General features: G+C 35.1%; 1 protein-coding gene across 3 annotated transcripts in view; it reads right to left on the minus strand.

Moving 5' to 3' along the window:
* Positions 1–17,544, minus strand: part of LOC117337421 (piezo-type mechanosensitive ion channel component 1-like) — a 90,294-nt gene that overhangs the window by 58,310 nt on the left and 14,440 nt on the right. For all 3 annotated transcript variants that reach the window (XM_033898404.1, XM_033898403.1, XM_033898402.1), the window contains exons 4-7: positions 12,940–13,062; positions 6,551–6,593; positions 1,045–1,491; positions 380–539 (exon numbers count right to left, since the gene is read on the minus strand). In XM_033898404.1, the coding sequence (XP_033754295.1) occupies positions 380–539; positions 1,045–1,491; positions 6,551–6,593; positions 12,940–13,062 (773 nt within the window). The remainder of the gene's footprint in view (positions 1–379; positions 540–1,044; positions 1,492–6,550; positions 6,594–12,939; positions 13,063–17,544) is intronic.

Genomic DNA, 17,544 nt, shown 5'->3' on the forward strand with positions numbered 1-17,544 from the left:
AAATATTTTTGCTTGGCCTTAGAATGAAAGCCCCATAACTGCATTGTTACCAATATTTCCTTGGCCTAAAAACAACAGATTTTACAATTGTTTTGTAGAAGATAACAGATTTTAATTTGTTTAGCCTAGGAATGACATAACTTTCAGACACTTTGTAAGATATTAACAAATATTTTATGTTGGCCTGAGAATGATAAAACCTCCAATTTTAATGTAAAAAGTAACAACTATTTTGGCAAGCTTGGCCTAAGAATGAGAGACCTCATATTGTTTTGCAAACAATAACAACTATTTTGGCTTGCTTGGCCTTGGAATGATAGACCTCATATTGTTTTGTAAAAAGTAACAAATGTTTTAGCTTGGCCTAGGAATGACAGACCTTTCTGTTGATCCATTGTCTGGTGCCGGCGGCTGCGGTGACATAGAGGGCCAGGATGATGGCGGGGTTGACAAAGTGGGGCCAGTTGTAGGGGTCGTAGTATTCTATAGCCCATGGCTGGGAACAGTTCGTTCTGATCACGCCAGTTAGACCTAAGATTCTGTGGAAGTCAAAACAGTTCCAACATTCCAATGAAAGGATGTAAAATAATATGCAAATCTGTGATATCTGTCTAAAAATTTTCAATTAATTAAACATGCTTTTATCAGACTTAAACCTTGAAAAAGATACAACAGCAAACTGAGTGTCAGATAAATTTGATTTTGATAAAATGACTGATGAATTATATTCCCAACTGCTTCCAGGAATTACAATAGATAAAACCCGGAAATACCTGTACCTATAGTATCACATCTCAAAATCTCTCAAAATCTAATTCTGACAAACGGTTTTTGAGTTTATCTGGATTTCAAAAGCTATAATGGAGCCTACGAGTTCAGCAAAAGCTTAGAACTGGAATATTTGGAATTTACCTGTAATACCTGTAGTATCACAGCTCGAAATCTATTTCTGACAAACAGATTTCGAGGTTATCTGGATTTCGAGTGCTATCATGGAGAATACCAGTTCAGCAAAAGCTAAGAACTGGAATGTTCGGAATTTACCTGGATACGAGAAGCTCCGGAGGTACTGCCTCCTGGAAAAACTGGAACTGGTACAGGTGTAGGAGCAGCAAGTGAACTCCACTCCATATCACTATCACAATTTTAAAGTAGCCGAACTTGGAACCAAGGCTTTTATAAAAGGCCCACCAGGTGGCGATGTATAAAAATGACAGGAAATAAAATGCACCAATAGCCGAAGGTACTATAATGCCACTCGCTGCTAAAAGGATTGCGATAGCAAATTCTCCGAGGAAAGATACGATTGTGTCGACTGGCCGTTTTTTCCTGGTGCGGGTGGAGGTGGATGCTGTTTCTCCTTGTCCACTTACAGTGGGCTGTGGGGCCAATAGTTTGTAACACACAGCAAACACAAGAACTGACACAATAAGTACTAACACATCAGGACAGACAAGGCGTAGGATATCCAAGAACGGCACACCGTCAAGTCTGAAAACAGAAAGTACAACATTAGAACCATATCACGTCTAAGGGATCGGCATCCTTCTCATTGGATAATAGTTAATTTTCCATTGTTTGTATGCAGAATGCAGGTTTCTGATTGGTTGATATTTTTTTTCAAACCGCGTTGAAAAAAAATCTGAAAATTGGCGCGAAAAATGTGATGTCACAATATGGCTTTTGATGTAGTTGCATCTTGATTTGTGAAAAAGAATGCCTTATTAGATTAGTTAAATTTTACATAAATCATGTTTTAATTTTAACAAGAGGCCCATGGGGCCTGTATCGCTCACCTGGTTGGATTAGACCAAATGTCGAAATAATGTTCATGTTCAATTTGTTTTATTTGTAAAACTCGACCAATGCTATATATGGTTATAGTGTGGGAATCCGAACTGCTTTAAAGATTAATGAAGTCCAGACTCTCTAAGGTCTGAAAGACCTCAAGAATTGTTTATAGAACATGCATTCATAACTTTATGACTAGTAGCGATTTAAAGGAATTACCTCTATTTCACCTATTGGGCCCAGCCCCTTTGGCCCTTCGGGGTCAGAGTCACCATTTATGCAAAATCTGTTCCCCTGTTTCTGACCAAATTGGGTTCAAATCCATTCATAACTTGATGACTAGTAGCAATTTAACCCTTTGCCACATGTAAGCGCCTCTGGACGCCTTTACCCCTTGCCACATGTAAGCGCTTCTCGACGCCTTTGCATTATCTCCATGTAAGCGCTTCTCGACGCCTCTACGTTATCTCAATGTAAGCGCCTCTCGACGCCATGCCGGTTCGGTAAACTTAGACATGGAAAATCCCGTGATTGAGAGCGACACCTATCTGGAAATCCCTGATACTATTTTAAGAAGATATCAATGCATCGACCAATCAGATTTGTACACGTCATTCATACGAAAGTTTTTGAATAAATTAACCTAGAAAGTGTGAGCCATGAGTGTAGAAAAGTGTGACAACAACGAGGCGTGATGGCGGCTGTGGCTACGATTTTGCGCGACGTTTTTGACGACGATGATGATAATTTAGAGTTCGATGGCTTTGGACCTGAATACATTGAGTCAGATATTGATCTTAATGATGTTCTAAATGAACTGTCAACAGATAACGAGTCCGAGAATTAGGACGAACGGCGACCAGGTGTACTGCCGCCATTACGTAATGTTGACCGAGATTTTTCGCCGATCACAGTAAATGATTTTGTTAGGGAAACGGGGCCAGTACTTCCAGAAACTTTTGATGTTGATACTGCAAGTCCCATTGATTATTTCTACCTTTTCTTCAATGAGAATCAGTTTTCCACCATAGCTCGACACACTAATAACTACGCTCGCTGGCATTTGAAAAACGAAGGTAGATTTGACCCAAAATGGTCGGATACACATTCCTTCGTCGCGACATCGGATATAAAATATTCTAGGCTTAAGCCTGAACTGTTGAAATACTCTTGTGAAAACTTTGAAAATTCAGTTTGCTTCATTTGGGAGTTAATGTTGAATCATTTCATGTACAGGAATTCAATGAATTATAAATTACATTGTCAAAATATTTTGAAATTTGTCTGTTCTGTTTGTATACAGCTGATTTCGTGGTTATGTGTTGTTGGTTTTATAAAGAAAATAGCACAGAATTAAAATTTAAGAAATTCTTAACATAATTCTAACTTACTAAAAATGTCTAAAACAACTATTTCACTTTCAAAATTAGGTTTAGAAAAATTAATCAAAACAAAGCTTGATTTCTCAAAAACTGCCATTGAGATGGTGTATGTATATTTCAGTCAGCGCGATAATGTTGCATTGCAACAATGTATCTTTGCACTATTGGCACAGAGTGCTGAAGTGTTATAACAAAGGGTTAAAGGAATTACCTCTATTTTCCATATTTGGGCCCTGCCCCTTTGGCCCCTCAGGGTTCAGAATCACCATTTATGCAAAATCTGTTCCCCTTCCCCCAAGGATGTTTCTGACCAAATTTGGTTCAAATCCATTCATAACTTTATGACAAGTAGCGATTCAAAGGAATTACCTCTATTTCCCCAACTGGGCCCAGCCCTTTTGGCCCCTTTAGGGTCAGAGTCACCATTTATTCACAATCTGTTCCCCTTCCCCCAAGGATGTTTCTGACCAAATTGGGTTCAAATCCATTCATAACTTTATGACTAGTAGCAATTTAAAGGAATTACCTCTATTTCCTCTATTGGGACCCGCCCCTTTGGCCCTGCCGGGGTCAGTGTCACCATTTATGCAAAATAGGTTCCTCTTCCTCCAAGGAAGTTTCTGACCAAATTGGGTTCAAATCCATTCATAACTTTATGACAAGTAGCGATTTAAAGGAATTACCTCTATTTCCTCTATTGGGCCCCGCCCCTTTAGCCCCTTTGGGGTCAGAGCCACCATTTATGCGAAATCTCTTCCCCTTCCCCCATATTTGGCCCCGCCTCTTTGGCCCCTTTAGGGTCAGAGTCACCATTTATGCAAAATCTGTTCCCCTTTCCCCAAGGATGTTTCTGACCAAATTGGGTTAAAATCCATTCATAACTTTATGACAAGTAGCGATTTAAAGGAATTACCTCTATTTCCCCTATTGGGACCCGCCCTTTTGGCCCTTCGGGGGTCAGTGTCACCATTTATGCAAAATAGATTCCTCTTCTTCCAAGGAAGTTTCTGACCAAATTGGGTTCAAATCCATTCATAACTTGATGACAAGTAGCGATTTAAAGGTATTACCTCTATTTCACCTATTGGGCCCCGCCCCTTTGGCCCCTCAGGGGTCAGAGCCACCATTTATGCACAATCTGTTCCCCTGCCCCCATGGATGTTTCTGACCAAATTGGGTTCAAATCCATTCATAACTTTATGACAAGTAGCGATTTAAAGGAATTACCTTTATTTCCTCTATTTGGCCCCGCCCCTTTGGCCCCTTGGGGGTCAGAATCACCATTTATGCAAAATCTGTTCCCCTTCCCCCAAGGATGTTTCTGACCAAATTGGGTTCAAATCCATTCATAACTTTATGACTAGTAGTGATTTAAAGGAATTACCTCTATTTCCCCCACTGGGCCCCGCCCCTTTGGCCCCTCCGGGGTCAGAGCCACCATTTATGCAAAATCTTTTCCCCTTCCCCCAAGGATGTTTCTGACCAAATAGGGTTCAAATCCATTCATAACTTTATGACTAGTAGCGATTTAAAGGAATTACTTCTATTTCCCCTATTGGGACCCACCCCTTTGGCCCCTTTAGGGTCAGAGTCACCATTTATGCAAAATCTGTTCCCATTCTGTCAAGGATGTTTCTGGCCAAATTTGGTCAAAATCCAATAAGAACTTTTTGACTAGTAGCGATTTGAAGCAAATGTTGACAGACGGACGGACGACGGACGGACGGACGGACGCCGCACCATGGCATAAGCTCACCGGACCTTCGGTCCAGGTGAGCTAAAAATCAATTTTGAAAATTGATTATAAGCATCAATCGATCGATGTCAATTATTTTTTAGTTTCAAAGCTAGCCTTGGGCATAACAAAATTTACGTCAATGCTTAATTAAAGTATTCAAGTTAAAATATTTTGATAAGAAAAAATAATGGTTAGAAAAGATTTGTGATTCTGCCTCTGAGTACCAAGGGGAAGCAACACTTCAGTAACATTGTGCTTCCCTGGCTACAAAAAGTTTGGTTGAAATAGGGTCAATTGGTAGGGAGAAGTAGGCTTTATAAACCTTAATTATCATTTTTATATCTTTCATTTCAACTGCAACGGAAACTAGACTCTACTCTTAAACAACTATTGATTCTGAGGTGCAGAAGGACAAAAAGGACATTTCAAATATTTGGACGAGATTTGTAAGATAATGGTATCATCAGTATGATCCTGAATCAGAGATCATATGGGTGGGACCAGTTGGCAAGATAACCCTGATAGCATGATTGTGTTCTTCTGTTCATGCCAAGGAAACAGTTACATTAGCAAAGGGCTAGGGGTCTCGATCAACTGTTTCTATGTTAAAAGCATATCACTGCAAGTGCTAATCAACAATTATTGAACCTGGGAAATTACGCACAGTAGCATGAATGTATTTGTATGATCATGCTCAGCAACTAAATTTAAGAATATTATGGCATGTACATAACTGAAGCTTACAGAGTTATTTAGAGTTAATTCCCTTGAGGACTCGTACAACTAAATCAGCCATTCAGCTGGTGGGATTCACCTTAACCAAGTCCATGAGGAAAATGTGTTTCTTAGGTTTGTAGCTGTTTTCCTGAGTAAATAGCATATGAAATTGGTACTTTCTATATGCAAGAATAAAGAGTAGGGTTTTGAGTTAAGGAAAATTTAAATATACACTCCTACTGAAAATAGAATGACTTAGGATTCCAGGTGTAAAAAGGTAGGAATTCCCTAGGTGGGGGTTCCCCAGTGCACTGTAAATGTCAGGGTTACTGTCTTTCGAGTACCCGTGTGCTTTTATATGGCAATAAACCTATACAATAACAACATTTATCGGATAGCAAAAACATTTCAGACTTTAATTTGATATGAATTTCACATCATTTGAACTTCAAACAAGCGAATAAAGGGATGGAATCAATGGTAATAACATATAGTAAAAATATTTAGTTGTGTGAGACCTTGACCAAACAATTGGTTCAGATCCAGTGAATTAAAGTTCAATACTATTTAACTTGTAAAATTTTAAATGATAGTTGGGGAGAAAAACCACACATTGGATGACACTGCAGGACAGATGTATTATGACACAAACTCGCATTAGAAGTTTTGGCCCATAAATGCAATTAGAAAAAAATCCATTAATACTACATTTAAACAATATAATCAAGTACTGTAACAGAAACTGGTAATACAATCTAGAAACCATACATATTCCCAATAATTTTTCAGATTTTTTTTTTTCTGTGGGTGCTTCCTGCATTCCATGTTTTCATACAACGACTACACAATGGTTTGCTGATCTATAAACATTCACACCTTATACTGTACAGGAAGGCCATGAATTATTGAGCCGGAGTCTTACCTTTCTACTGCTATCTGTCTGGCTACTTCTTCTGGAGTGGAACCTGAAACACAGAAAAAGTGTGAACAAAAACAAAAAAAATACCCTAAGCAGATAAACTATTCTTTCAGATCAATCATGTATAAATTCTTTCTGATAAATCATGTATTCTTTCTGATAAATCATATATTCTCTTTGATATTGAATTATATCTTTTTCCAGATAAATCATTAATTGACTATTCTTTTAAATAAATCATGCATTCTTTCTGATACATTTCTGATAATTAAATGATGTATGCTTTCAAATGAATTATGCTTTTTTCTCAAATAAATTTTGTATTCTTTCAAATAAATTATGTGCTTAATTCAGATAAATCATGTATTCTTCCTAGAAAAATTATGTTTTCAGATAAATCAGGTATTCTTTCTGATAAATTATGTGTTTTCAGATAAATCAGGTATTCTTTCTGATAAATTCTGTGTTTTCAGATAAATCATATATTCTTTCTAATAAATTATGTATATACTTTCAGATAAATTATGAATTCTTTCTGATAGGTCATGTATTGTTTCAGATGAAATACATTTTTTTTCATATAAATTATGCATTCTTCTAATAAAATATGTATATTTTCTGATAAATTACCTATTCCTTTATGTATTCTTTCTAATAATCATTGATATAGTTAAAACAAAAATTTTAAAATTGGCTATCATTGATATAGTTAAAACAAAAATTTTAAAATTGGCTATGTCCCAAGCTGCCAATACTCAGCTCATAATGTGCAGTTTTATCGGACAAAGATATCACAAAGATCTCAATGTTAGAATTGTTACATCACATCATTTAACAGATTATAATATACAATATATCATAATTCAATGATCTTGAGACATGGAGACACACTGCATACATTGTTTATATGTTGATAATTCCAATCACCGTATCATACGAAGGTTTTAAGGAGAAGGCCTATCCAGGCTTTGTCCGCTGGCCTATCATTTTGCGATTTTTAATTTTTTTTTGCAATGGTTAAAATTGAATGACATCACCATCTCATGATAATGTAACATCAGAATGCTAGGAAAATTAATATATAATGGAGAGGAAATAAATTCATATCTATCATGGACATCAGTAGCTAGCATTTTGATCCTGAATATATCATGTTGGCATTAATATTACAAGGAACATAAATTTACAAGAAGGGCTATGTATCATATTTAAATCAAAACTCTGAACAGGAAAATGTTCTTTATCAATTGATTTAGCTCAATAAGGAAACAGTTTAGAACTCAGGGTATTTCACTTTCATAATAATTTTGTCTTTCATATCATATTTCATATAATCATATTCCTAATATTTATTTTTTATCTAATTATCTACGTCTAAATCCTCATTACGTAAGTCCAATTACTCATTACATAAGTCCAATTACTCATTACATAAGTCCAATTACTCATTACATAAGTCCAATTACTCATTACATAAGTCCAATTACTCATTACATAAGTCCAATTACTCATTACATAAGTCCAATTCGTGTCATAGTTTACTGATGTTTTATCATGTTTAGAGTATAAAGTAAAACCACCACTACACTGTACTTGGTCTCTGAGTGAATGTCACGGTTTTTACAACATTTACAGTAACTACTAATCCCTACACTACAGTACCTGGGTCTCTCAATAAATGTCATGTTTTTAAAACATTTACAGAAACTTTTAATATCTACAATACTGTACTTGGCCTCTGTGTCGATGTCACATTTTTACAACATTTACGGTAACTACACACATCTACACTACAGTAATAGGATCTCTCAATAAATGTCAGTTTTTTACAACATTTACAGTAACTACTAACATATACAGCAGTGCATGGTCTTCGAGTCAATATCACAATTTTACATTATTTACAGTAGCAACTTATCCCTACACAACATTACATGGTCTATGAGTAAATGTCATGTTTTTAAACATTTACACCACATTACTTGGGTCTCTGACTAAATTTACCTTTTTACAAAAAAAAAATTAACATTTATGGTAACTACTAACATCTACACTACAATACTTGGGTCTCTGAGTAAATGTCACGTCTTTACAACATTTATGGTAACTACTAGTAGTTACCATAAATGTTGTTAACATCTACACCACATTACTTGGGTCTCTGAGTAAATGTCACGTCTTTACAACATTTATGGTAACTACTAACATCTACACTACAATACTTTGGTCTCTGAGTAAATGTCACGTCTTTACAACATTTACGGTAACTTTTAAACATCTACACAACAATACTTGGGTCTCTGAGTAAATGTACCTTTTTACAACATTTACGGTAACTACTAACATCTACACAGTTTTTCGTCTCCAAGTGAATAGCTACAATGTAGTAAAATCTAGACTACAGGATACTGTTGGTCTTTGGTTGAATGTCACGTTTGTTTTTCCAACGATCAATAATGGATGAGATGAGATCTACGAATAGATCTAACACTTCGGAACCTTTTTCTCCCCCACGAGTTCCCCTATCTCTGGACGTAATCAGTATTTACTATAAGGACAAGCTTTTTTCAATGACTGAGTGACATGCAAGCTTAACATTAATATGATTAGTTTTTTCTTGTTTTTTTGTGGGTTTTTTTTTTAAATAGGAAAAAAAATTCTACCTATACAGGAAAAAAATTCTTTATACCGTATTTATTCTAATAAACGCCCCCACCCTAATAAACGCCCCCCCACCCTTTTTTTGGAAAGAAAATTCCTCAATTCGAGAAAAAGAACTTACCGTGGCACATCCACGTGTGTCCAGAGGTAATTATTTAAAGGATATCCAACATAAAACTAACACAAACCACAAAACAAAGTTTCAGTAACGATATACACACTACCACTATATCGTATCAACAAACGTTAATGTCCCGGGCTGTCATACGCGCCACTGACCTCGCTGTCATCATCACTTCCGGTGGATTCACTTTCACTTTCACCGAGTTCAACTGCACCTCCCATTAAATTTTCCAGTACATCCTCAGCTTCCTGGACGTCAATATTTTGGAATTTTACTGACCTTCCTCCTCCCTTACAGCGTTTTGATGTTTTAGAAATGTTTTTTAGTTTTTGTTTGTTTTGGCACCAGTCCCGCACTCGTTTCCGGTCAACCTTAAACACAGTAGCTGCCGCATGTTTTCCCTTTTGCTCGGCGTAGTTTACAACTTTCATTTTGAAACTTACTTCATATAACTTCACTTCAAACCCGACATGATTGATAGCAGATATAATAAACTACAAGTGATGAGAGTAAACTGGATCGTGACCGGTTTATGACGCAATTTAACACACTCGACCCCGTGTTTCAAACAATGTATATGTTGTACGTAATGTACAACTACCGTAAGTATAAATAACAAAGTTTATGTTTCTTGCAATTTCATACACAAAATGTTTGTCACTTAGTTTTACAATGTTTTGGATACATATACACATGTTTTATGGTGTGAAATGGGTACATACAACATATCTCACAACTTACCGACTCTGAAATTTTGATCTCCATTAAACGCCCCCCCTTGGAAAAATTTCACGCCCCCGGGGCGTTTATTAGAATAAATACGGTAACCATTATTTTTACAAACTATCAAATTCCTGACAGGAAACAAAATCTTTAAAACATTTATTTTCATAAACTATCAAATTCTCAATTAAGGCAAATCATTTATCAGCCATGTTTGAAAAGATTAACAAAATGCTATATTTAGAGGCGACAAAAATAACCCTTATCATATTTATCCCCTGAATAACTTCCTCATTTTGACTCACAGGGTCGTAATTATTACAAGGCCATTATTTTTAAGCAGCACAAGCACCTTTCAATACAAACTGAAAATTTATAGTAAAATGAATTGAAGTGTAACGTTTTGTAAAGACATCCGACAGTGTTTAATTTTAGTGGCATCACATTACACTTCACACTCAATGGATATATCATAAAACACATTACCGTATTCAAACTCATAAACGCCCTGAAGCCGCTTAGCCATTTTGGAAAATCAGAATTATTGCAAAAATGTTTAGAATTATTGCAAAAATGTTTAGAAACATTGCAAAAATGTTTTAAATTCTCAAAAAAAATCAAGAAAAAAATACAGTCTTTCAGTAAAAGAGAAAAGGCACAAGATGTTCATAATAGCAAATAATAGGGAGGATTATATACAAGGTGGGGTGCTTGTTAGATCAAATACAATAACATGGTACAAGATGTGTGGACGGTACCTGTGTCATATAATCTACTCCAGTAATATATTATATATTCATTACTTTACAAGTCTGTCCAATGGTTCATTCAATAATCAAAATAATAGAAATTATTTCCATCTGAAAGTGATAAAAGATCACAAAGGGTAACAATTTGCGCTTAATTAACAAGAAATTATGTGAAACTGTTGCCCACCATATCAATCTCATCCACCAACGAAGATTTAATCAACACGGTGTAAAGCTACCTGGGACATACCTATAAAACCTATACTATCAACACAGATCAATATTAGCCGGCCTCGATGACTCACACAAGTAAAATCCTGTAAAAACTTCTCCACTCATACTCATTTAAACACATGCAGTTTTCATTCATTTGTTATTTCGCCTTAAGCTTCTCTATTTCCGATTAAAACATTTAACTTTTCTGAGTGAAGGCACCAGGCGATTCTTAAATGGTTAATTGTGCATTTAAAATAATTGTTACAACTAAATCAGAGATAGATAGTTTTAAAAATAAACGAACATTAATGTTCGTTTAAAAAGTAATTAAATATTTCCCATAATGCTTTGAAATTCTATACTAGATACTATCCTCTCTATGTATCATATCTCTCAATAGTTGCCTTTGATGTCCAGAAGATTATATACAAACCAGAAATATAATGGTCTTAATAGAATTTCAAATTCTAAAAATTATTTTATATTGTGTGAAGATTTGGTTTTAGATTATACATAAATCAAGTTAATAACAAGGTTATGGGGACATAGCTTCAGTTGATCACAAGGTTATGGGAAGGGAACTCCAGTTAAACTACAAGTTTATGGGGAGATAACTTAAGTTGATAAGGTTATAAGGAGATAAATCCAGTTGATCACAAAGTTATGGGGAGATAACTCCAGTTGATCAGAATGTTATGGGAGATAACTCCAGTTGATCAGAATGTTATGGGAGATAACTCCAGTTGATCAGAATGTTATGGGAGATAACTCCAGTTGATAACAAGGTTAGGAGAAAATTATTCCAATTGATTACAAGGTTATGAGGAGGTAAATCCAGTTGATAACAAGGTTATGGGGAGATAACTCCAGTTGATTACAAGGTTATGGGAAGATAACTCCAGTTGATTACAAGGTTATGGGGAGATAACTCCAGTTGATTACAAGGTTATGAGGAGGTAAATCCAGTTGATTACAAGGTTATGAGGAGGTAAATCCAGTTGATAACAAGGTTATGGGGAGATAACTCCAGTTGATTACAAGGTTATGAGGAGGTAAATCCAGTTGATAACAAGGTTATGGGGAGATAACTCCAGTTGACAACAAGGTTATGGGGAGATAACTCCAGTTGATCACAAAACTGATTACAACAGTTTTTTTTTCAGCACAGATAACTTTGCGACCCCATTTTCTCTACAACAACAATATCAAGTTCCTCCATTCTTTTGAAATATTTAGTATGAATACCTTCTAGACTATTACATTGCTATCATACTATATCCCAGAGTGACAACTAACACCAGGGGCATTACCCTAACACTTAACAGTTACTGACATTTTTTCTTGGTTATAGCCCAAAAAAAATAAAAAAATAAATGTGCCTAAACAAAAATATAACAGAAATGTGACATTAACAGTAATATGACATAAACAGAAATGTGACATTAACAGATATGAAACATTACTAACAGTAATGCTACATTAACAGAAATGTGACATTAACAGAAATGTGACATTAACAGCAATATTATTGATCATTTGAAATTCTCATATATTGCTCATAGCCATCTCAAAGCAGCTACCCAACTAAAACACAATGGAAGTATCTTGCTCAAAGACACAACACAGTAGACATATGCCAGGACTGGAACTAGTGACCATTCGATCATAGCGCCCAACCACCAGACACCTATCACAATAAATCCAGTCAAGTTTGAGTTTCAGACAGTTCTTTTTGAGGATGCAGACTATAGATACACAGTGGCAGAGAAGTGCCATGTCAATATTTTTATTGGCTTTCTCCCCATGTGGCCCTCTGAAGCAGTGAAAGCTCTACAGATTCTGAGCTTCTGATGTTTGTTGGTGTAAACAACGTCAAATTAAAGTTGATTTTCAAAATTTTCATACTCTATAGTACTTACAGTTCTGTAGGACCGATCCATATGGTGCACTGCCTGCCGCCAGGGCTATGTGGAAGGCAATGTGAGCGAGAGTACCTAAAGCACTCACCACTATCATACATTTCAGGTAGGCTCCTGTGTTACCTGAAATCAGACAAATTAAATTAAAGAAAAATGACTTTATTTATTATCAGACTGACAGTATTTTAACTGTACACTTGAAATGAAGAGTAGGGGCCGCGATAGCTCAGTTGGTTAGAGCACCGGCCACGTAACCTCAGGTGAAGATCCGAGATGTGTGGTTCGACGCTCCCTACCCGTGTCGGTTTGTGTTTCTCGGGAAGCTGATAAACGTATACAGGTCGGCCTGTGCTGTTGTGGTTGTGTCCCTGGGCAAGACACTTTACCCTAATTTCTCTAGATGGCATGCAATAGGCCTCCTGTATGTTGTTCAGTGAGGCAGTCACCAACTACTACAAGAAGACCATGCCTTAAAATGACCTTAGTTGTTCAATGGACGATAAACCAAGCAAAAAATCAAACCATCAAACAAGCAAAATAAAGAGATAAATTCCAAGGTGCTTTATACATCTGTTATATTTATTAACACTGTAATGTTTTGCTGTCAAAATGCTGAAATATATTGATTATACATGTCTTGTCTGTTCTAGCAGCATTTTCAGTATGGTATGTTCCAAAATTCAATAAAATTTCTGTATTCTTTCCAAAATCAATCAAACAAACCTCCATGTTTATTAAAGTCTGTATATCAGCATCCTGTATGCATTTGAAAATTCTTCCAAATTTTGGATATCACTAACTATTTTCCTGGTCTCATGGAATTTGTTATAAACAAGATTTAAGTAAATATAAAGTCAGTTCTGTAGATTTTACCTTGACCTTGGATAAATGACTTTGACATTTAATTGATTACTCTTATGAATATTTATAAGTGTGAACTTAGCCTGCAAGCAACCCAAATGATGAATAATTGGTCAACCGGATGGACATGAAAAAAATTAAGGGAGAGCATGTTTGTCATGACCTTGAACTTTTGACCTTCATGCAAAAAAACCCCGAAAGGTTTCATCAATTTACATTTTTTGAGGCACCTAGTATATGACTTAGAGTAGACATATAAACTGGTCTTAAGAGAGAAAATTATTTTTTCTTTTATTTTTTTTACATTTTGACTTTTGTTCAGATCTTTTGTCAAGAACTATAATTATATAATCTATCAATCTGCAGTTACAAAATCAGACTATGATGAACCACTGATCTAGACAGTGAAATGGATGGATGACAGCAACACATATACATGTATATACATTCTATTTGTCACAGATACTAATATCAAAATGCTTCCAATGATATTTAAATAGATGATGTGTTGCTATCTCTTCCACCCCTACTGAGCATATTGGACTTCAAATGATAAATGAATAGCAGAGTCCACTAAAGTTTCTCAGGGTTGACAGGTTTAAATACTTCAGATATGTCAAACTTTCACCAGAGCATAACAAGTTACCTGTGTTATATATCTATCTGAAGTTTACAACAGCCTCCGACTGCTGAAGTTTGGAGTACATAGCAATCTTCTCTATTCAATTGGGTAGATATTCATAACTTTTTCATTTTGGGAAAACACTGCATGGTAACCAGAAAAGTACTAATTTCCTCGCGAGAGGCCTTATTATTAGGCATTCTTGAATATATTCGGTCTCTAACGAGTCGAAATCTTCTCTATTAAATTGGGAAGATATTTATAACTTTTTCATTTTGGGAAAACACTTGTAACCAGAATAGTATTAATTTCCTCGCGAGAGGCCTAATTATTAGGCATTCTTGAATATATTCGGTCTCTAACAAGTCAAAATCTTCTCTATTAAACTGGGAAGATATTTATAACTTTTTCATTTTTGGAAAACACTTGTAACCAGAATAGTACTAATTTCCTCGCGAGAGGCCTAATCATTAGGCATTCTTGAATATATTCGGTCTCTCATGAGTCGAAATCTTCTCTATTCAACTGGAAAGATATTTATAACTTTTTCATTTTGGGAAAATGATGCACTTTTAAACAAGGATAATTCACATAATCTGTCGGTTAATCTGTCGGTTGAGATGGCTGTAAGGCAGCTAGGCCAAAAAAATATATCACTGTATAATTCATATGTACACAGTGTGGTTTTAAGTGATTGTCAATTACATCAGTGCAGAGTGTTCGTAATATTTACATAATTATCATCTTCTGCTATCTACAAGTCCACACTTAACAATGACTGCCTTGTCTATGCTGTGTCTCAACAAGCTACACTTCACTTGGATTGTGATGTTGTTTGTGCAAAAAAACTTGGCGTAGTTTGTGTTACGGTACAGAATTGTTGTAAGGGTTAGCCAAGGCCAGGGAAAATAATGCCGCGCAGCCCTCAAAGACACAGCATTATGCCATAAAACACGGCCAGAATCCTCACCGCTCTGTAAATACATCTTACTGTTTTCTCCATAGCTTATCTGGTAGAAAAATTTGGTGAAGTCTATTTTTATGCAAAAAACATTGAGCAAAATTATTTAATTATGTGTCAAAGTTACAAAACATGTTTTCTAAATTAAAATTTTTTTGATGGATTTTCTGGCCCCTGTTGTGTGTATTTCTCTAAATGAAAAACACATGTTTATCTTACAGTGGCCTAGAATTAAACATAAAGCTAGCTAACCGACAATGTGAACACATAAAAGAAGAAACAGAGAGCAGTAGACACTTAAAGATGACAAGTATAGTCACAGTAACAAAGGATACTATCTATGACTGTCAATCACAAGCTGGTACAATAATATCTTTCTCTAGTATATCAGAAATATATCATTATAAAATCTTTGTCGAAAGATGCATTGAAAAAAAATGTTATCAACTACATTTATGAATTATTATGGCTGTTTTCTAAAATGTTGAAAGCGATGAATTTTAATAAGAATGATCCAGACATGCCTGAGTGGGGTACTATGTCAGACGAATTAGTCAGTAGTAAAACCACTCAGGCGTGACTATTTGTTGCGACTGGCAAATTGGTTACAATTTTTGGGACATAACTGGGGGGTAACTTGACAGGACATTGCAGTTCAGTCACTATGTAACAACAATTTATTACAATCATTTTTTTGTTGATATACTTGACAGAATATTGTGTTTCAATTTGTTACAACAATTTTCGGAACATACTCGACAGGATATTGTGTGCCGATTTAAGAATAAGTTATTATAACCTCCCAATTTGTTACAGAAATAGTTTAACAATTAAATTGGCACTTTATGACATATTGACACTCCATAACAAATTGACACTCTATAACATATTGACACTATATAACATATTGACACTCTATAACATATTGACACTATATAACATATTGACACTATATAACATATTGACACTATATAACATATTGACACTCTATAACATATTGACACTCTATATCGCTATGACAAATTGATACTATTGACACTATATAACAAATTGACACTCTATAACAAATTGACACTCTATAACAAATTGACACTCTATAACAAATTGATACTCTGTAACATATTGACACTCTATAACATATTGACACTATATAACATATTGACACTATATAACATATTGACACTCTATAACATATTGACACTCTATATCGCTATGACAAATTGATACTATTGACACTCTATAACATATTGACACTATATAACAAATTGACACTCTATAACATATTGACACTATATAACATATTGACACTATATAACATATTGACACTCTGTAACATATTGACACTCTATAACATATTGACACTCTATAACATATTGATACTCTGTAACATATTGACACTATATAACATATTGACACTCTATATCACTATGACAAATTGATGCTATTGACACTATATAACAAATTGACACTATATAACATATTGACACTCTATAACATATTGACACTATATAACATATTGACACTCTATAACATATTGACACTCTATAACATATTGACACTATATAACATATTGACACTATATAACATATTGATACTCTGTAACATATTGACACTCTATATCGCTATGACAAATTGATGCTATCGACACTCTATAACAAATTAACACTCTATAATATTGACACTATATAACACAATGACACTCTATAACATATTGACATGCTACATGGGTGCGTATTCCGATGATTTAGAGCCAAGAAGGAAAAGTTTCTTCATGAGTATGTGTAGTGTCATCAAAACCTTTTTTTTACGAAATATATTGTGTATGTGTTATTTTTGAAGATTCTTGTCTCAATCATGTAAATAACATTATGGTTTACAATGAAAGTGTCTTTCTACCACAATACCCTGTGTTATTCAACTCTCAGACCATCAGTTAATCATTACAGCTGTTGATTAACAATCTGTTTATACCACACGTGGTATAAACTCTGTACGCATATTGATTGGCTAACACGGTGAACTTTGACCCAAGCTGCAATTGTTATTGACGTCATCAATAATCTAATGACGTCACATCACTGGGTCCCGGACGTCACCGGTACACTTTATTTGCATACGCGAAATTATACTTGGCCACGTTTCCCTTTGATTCAAGCCGATA

This window comes from Pecten maximus, chromosome 11 (genome assembly GCF_902652985.1).
Source record: "Pecten maximus chromosome 11, xPecMax1.1, whole genome shotgun sequence".
NCBI classification, from domain to species: Eukaryota; Metazoa; Mollusca; class Bivalvia; order Pectinida; family Pectinidae; genus Pecten; species Pecten maximus.